Below are 5,376 nucleotides of genomic sequence, written 5' to 3'. Positions count from 1 at the left end.
ATGATACATATATTTGAGGGCCTAGTTATACCCTAACACAGTGATGTTAGGCTACATCAGGCCAGCAAGTCACATTATGCTGGCTTGCAAAGTGATGTGTAATTCCTATTGGAATCCAGCCAGAGTGAGGACATCCAACAATTGGAATGAATCACCCTCAACCTCCATTCAGAATGACTACCAGTGTAAGGAAGATTGAGTAAGGACACTACCTAAATCATCTAAACTGGAAAAAAACATCTCATTAACGGGTGCAATAAATCCAAATACTAACAAATTTGATTATTTTAGAAAAATGTATGTTATGTATCTTTGTGTGTAGAATAATATTAATCAACAAATGAATGTACATGCAATAAGAAAGATATTGAAACAAACAATTCTGAAAATCAACCAGCAATAGAGTATGCTGGGAAATATAATAATGATGAGCCTGGTTTTGAGTGTTTTTAGTAAATATGACAAAAGCACACTCAACTCTGGTTATGAACACCAACACTGTGGTTCCTTTACACCTCTGAGTGTCAAGTTAATTTAACTCCTGAATCAACACTATACATGTTACAGTGAAAAATCAACAGCCGGTTAACTTATTCCCTTTTATTCTCCTACTCTCAGCTTAATAAAATAACAGAAAATAATAATAATAGAAAGACAGAAATCATGTCAAAAATATCCACTATGTCTACTATATATGTAAAATGATCAAGGGAATACCAGATGCATGCACAAATATTCCCATATAGGTACAGTTTAAAACATTCTCAAACCTATATTTTTACACTTATCAGATTACTCACTCCTGATGCTAAAGTTCAAACACTAATGCTCGGTGACTATTTAAAATAAAGGAAAAAAATACGATAAAAAAGCTTATTCAGATTCAGAAGGGTTCTATGTAAAACCCTTCTTACCTTCCAAATAATCTTTCTTGCATTCCAAAGAATCCATCATGACATTGCAGTGAACCCCTCCATGTGATACAGGCCATCGAGGCAGAGTATGTGAGGCCGTACCAAGTTAAGGATGGGGCTACGAGGGGCTCCGGCCAGGCAGAAGGCCTCATCCACAAGCAGTCCCCAGCCTCGTAGAGTCTTCAGGGCGCTGGCACACACATCCCTGGAGCTCCACAATGTCATCAGGCCGGTGCAGAGGGGGCTGCCCTCCAACCCAAACCTCCTCCTCATCTCTCCCATCAATACGGCAAACTCTTTCATGGAACCCTTGAGTACAAACAGCAATACTTTAGTGAAAGCGAGTAATTAATCCAACTCACATATAGTAAGTGCATTATCAATGGAAACCCATACAGTATTATATACTAGAGGTCGACCGATTAATCGGAATGGCCGACTAATCGTAATCGGTATTTTTGGCCACCGATTTGCCGATTTAAAAAAATATATATATTTGTACTTTAAAAAAAAAAAAAAACTTTATTTAACTAGGCAAGTCAGTTAAAGAACACATTCTTATTTTCAATGACGGCCTAGGAACGGTGGGTTAACTGCCTTGTTCAGGGGCAGAACGACAGATTTTGACCTTGTCAGCTTGGGGATGCAACCTTACGTTAACTAGCCCAACGCTCTAACCACCTGCTTTACGTTGCCAAGGTAAGTTGCTAGCTAGCATTAAACTTATCTTAGAAAAAAACAATCAATCAATCATAAACACTAGTCAACTACACATGGTTGATGATATTTACATTTACATTTAAGTCATTTAGCAGACGCTCTTATCCAGAGCGACTTACAAATGGGTGCATTCACCTTATGATATCCAGTGGAACAACCACTTTACAATAGTGCATCTAAATCTTTTAAGGGGGGGGGTTAGAAGGATTACTTTATCCTATCCCAGGTATTATATTACTAGTTTATCTAGCCTGTCCTGCTTTGCATATAATCGATGTGGTGCGCATTCGCGAAAAAGGACTGTCTTTGCTCCGACGTGTACCTAACCATAAACATCAATGTCTTTCTTAAAATCAATACACAAGTATATATTTTTAAACCTGCATATTTAGTTAATATTGCCTGCTAACATTAATTTCTTTTAACTAGGGAAAATGTGTCACTTCTCTTGCAAACAGAGTCAGGGTATATGCAGCAGTTTGGGCCGCCTGGCTTGTTGCGAACTGTGAAGACTATTTCTTCCTAACAAAGAAAGCAGACTTCGCCAAACGGGGATGATTTAACAAAAGCGCATTTGCGAAAAAAAGCACAATCGTTGCACGACTGTACCTAACCATAAACATCAATGCCTTTCTTAAAATCAATACACAGAAGTATATATTTTTAAACCTGCATATTTATTAGCTAAAAGAAATCCAGGTTAGCAGGCAATATTAACCAGGTGAAATTGTGTCAGTTCTCTTGCGTTCGTTGCACGCAAAATCAGGGTATCTGGCTCGTTGCAAACTAATTTGCCAGAATTTTACAGAACTATGAAATAACATTGTAGGTTGTGCGATGTAACAGGAATACTTAGACTTATGGATGCCACCTGTTAGATAAAATACGGAACGGTTCCGTATGTCACTGAAATAATAATGTTTTCGAGATGATAGTTTCCGGATTTGACCATATTAATGACCTAAGGTTTATTATATTATAGTTAAGTCTTTATATTTGATAGAGCAGTCTGACTGAGCGGTGGTAGGCAGTAGCAGGCTCGTAATAGTCAAAGATATGGTTTAGAGAGAAATAGTCGACGCGTCATAATTCCTGTAATAACTTGCGGCTGAACTTGAAAGGGGTTCCTTCGTTATTTTACTGTTCATGTCTTCCATAGAGAATGTCTTGATCTACTTCAAATAAGGTCTGTGTTTTGGGCTTAAACCGCCTCGGTGTTTTGATACCCGTGTAAATCTCACTAGGTAACGTTTGTCAACATATTTTCATAAATCCACTCTACAAAAAAAATTATCTTCGCTTATATTGATCAGAGTTATATCCTATGGATATCTACACAGTTATAAAATTGGCAAGGTGGTGTAAGCCTAAACCAAACACAGACCTTATTTTAAGTTAATCTAAAAATATCCTATGGAATAAATGAAGGAACCGCTTTTCAGATTTTGCTAGAAGGTGTCATGGGAATTATGACTCGCACTTTGGTAGTCAATTCTTACCATGCCCATTTTTTAAAATAGGATTTCCTGCATATAGAAATTACAGATTTTGTTTTCAGCATTCATCACAGGTAACTTAAACTCTATTTTTATTATTCAAACAGTTGAGAGTATTTGTCTCCTAAGCAGACTCTTCAGTATCGTTGTCACTTCAGAGCTGTGTGTGTGTGTGTGTATATACATATAAAAAAAAAATCATAATAATAATCGGCCGATTAATCGGTATCGGCGGCGAAAAATCCTAATCGGTCGACCTCTATTATATACACTGCTAAAAATAAAAGTGCTTTGCAGTTCTATATAGAACCTTTTGAAGGCCATATGAAGTAAGCCTTTGAACCCGTTATGGTTCTATATAGTCATGTCTTCTAGAAGGGTAGGACAGGTATGTTGTTATACCACAACTACTGTACCTTTGCAGTTTTAAAGCCCTGCAGCTGGGGCTCGGTGAAGCCCTGTTCTCTTAGGCCAGGCAGCATCTCCTCTGAGGATCCAATCACGTCTCCTGAGAACACCACTTTGAGCTGATCCTCTGTCTGATGTGGGTCTGTCTGACGGTACAGTTGGGCTGCTGGAACACCTGACACAATGGCAAAAGAAACAGGGGAATTGAACAGTTGGGTTGAGAGACAGATTATGTGTGTGTGTGTGTGTGTGAGAGAGTGAGTGAGGGCGGTATTTCATTAAAATCTGTACGATAACAAATGTTCACCAAATTAAGGTTTGTTTCTGAGTTAATGTAAGACTTCGAAAAACCATACCTTTTTGTAAGGCCTTGCACACATCATTAGTATCCGTTGATAGGAACAGTTTCACGTTGTTTGATTGCAGGCTCTCAATGGAATCTTCCTTGTTGCAGAAGCAAAATCTGCCAATATCAAGACCTTTTGGCGAATACAAGAAATACAAAATAGTGATTAATCTTACATACAGTATCTTGCTGTGTACTCTCTCATACCCCAATTGTAGGCCTAATTCGGAGTGTATGCCGTACCATAATGTTTTGCACTGGCAATGATCCGTGAGTGTTTTTCTTCGCTGTCATTGGACAGCAGAATCACATCAAACAGCAATGTCTCATCAGAGTTCATGGTCAGCAGTCTTTCATTCACTACCTGGATGGCCTGATGGGGATGAAAGCATGCAAAACCATAAAAATAGAGTAAGGCCAACTATATTTCTGTAAAGACTAATTCCATTTCTATGTGCATAACACTTTTAAATGTCACTTCGTAATACTGCTACCTGTGCATACATTATGGGTGCTTAAAACAACGAATATTCACCTTCATGAAAGAAAAAGCATCTCCCTTTCTCAAAGGTTCTGTGGCTCCATGGACCTGCTCAACCTCTGGGTCAAAAATTGCATCTGATGACACTGCAACAACCACAGCCTGAGCTGCGTCTCTCTAGAGACAGACATAAACATTCAACAGCAGTGCTCAAACATAGACGTATATAAGTCGTTTTTCTGTTGACTATTATGAAAATACAGTTCTGCCGCAGGATATGTGACATGACGTTGTCTCACCTGCTTGACATCCGGGTTGCGCACCATTAAATCCATCCTGCTTGATAAAGCAGTTTGAAAGATAATAGTTTGAAAAATAATAACGCAAACAATCTCCAAACTCTAAAGTTTCTTAACCATGAAAACGAAAGTACAAAGCCAATTGACTTTCAGGAATACTTCAGAAGGCATTTGTTCTTGCAAAATGGTCTATTTGAATAGGCTATAATGACAAACTTCAACATATGTTGAACAGATTATGCAGAATAAAGAACCATTTGAAACTAGTAGCCTTCCTGTGAGCGACTGCCGTAAAATTGCCCTCCCTTTCTACAGTGTTTTTCGTAAAAAAAAACTCTCAGATACTTATCCAATACTGCCACCCGCTGTACAGGAGTAGTAGGACTAGCATAACTCCACAGAACTCCGCAAATTATGAGATTGTGTTATTTATTTGTCATGGCAACCATATTTATAAATTGCATATTTATAAAACCAAGAGGACTTAAAAACTTGCAGCATAAATACAAAGTAGTCAGATGAGTCCATCAATAGAGCACGTTTGTAATTTGAATACAAGAGAGTAATGGGATAAATATAAATAGTGAATGAGATGATAGGAGAGGTGACTCTTCACTCATGGAGGGACGGTTGTCACTTTGCACAGTGGTGTAACAGAACCGTTTTTTATGCTACTTCATATGTAAATGAAAATGCTTCTGTTTACTCTTGC

General features: G+C 38.1%; 1 protein-coding gene across 1 annotated transcript; it reads right to left on the bottom strand.

Moving 5' to 3' along the window:
* Positions 1–585: 585 nt before the first annotated feature.
* Positions 586–4,964, bottom strand: LOC115197013 (cytosolic 5'-nucleotidase 1A). Its single transcript, XM_029758133.1, has 6 exons — positions 4,665–4,964; positions 4,420–4,542; positions 4,128–4,257; positions 3,895–4,017; positions 3,547–3,713; positions 586–1,223 (listed from the first exon to the last, which is right to left on the bottom strand). Exons 1-6 carry the CDS (start codon positions 4,698–4,700, stop codon positions 951–953), a joined length of 852 nt encoding a protein of 283 aa, XP_029613993.1. The 5' UTR covers positions 4,701–4,964; the 3' UTR covers positions 586–950.
* Positions 4,965–5,376: the final 412 nt, after the last annotated feature.

Source organism: Salmo trutta, chromosome 7, assembly GCF_901001165.1.
Source record: "Salmo trutta chromosome 7, fSalTru1.1, whole genome shotgun sequence".
Lineage (NCBI taxonomy): Eukaryota > Metazoa > Chordata > Actinopteri > Salmoniformes > Salmonidae > Salmo > Salmo trutta.
The sequence above is the reverse complement of the archived record's forward strand: the minus strand, read 5'-3'. Positions and strand labels throughout refer to the sequence as shown.

Excerpts from the sequence above, each read along its gene's own strand:
- LOC115197013 (XM_029758133.1), bottom strand. The coding sequence starts at position 4,700 with ATGGATTTAATGGTGCGCAACCCGGATGTCAAGCAG. Across the intron at positions 4,543-4,664 it reads GCAACCCGGATGTCAAGCAG|AGAGACGCAGCTCAGGCTGT; the intron begins GTGAGACAACGT and ends GTCTGTCTCTAG. Across the intron at positions 3,714-3,894 it reads GTGCAAGGCCTTACAAAAAG|GTGTTCCAGCAGCCCAACTG; the intron begins GTATGGTTTTTC and ends CCATTGTGTCAG.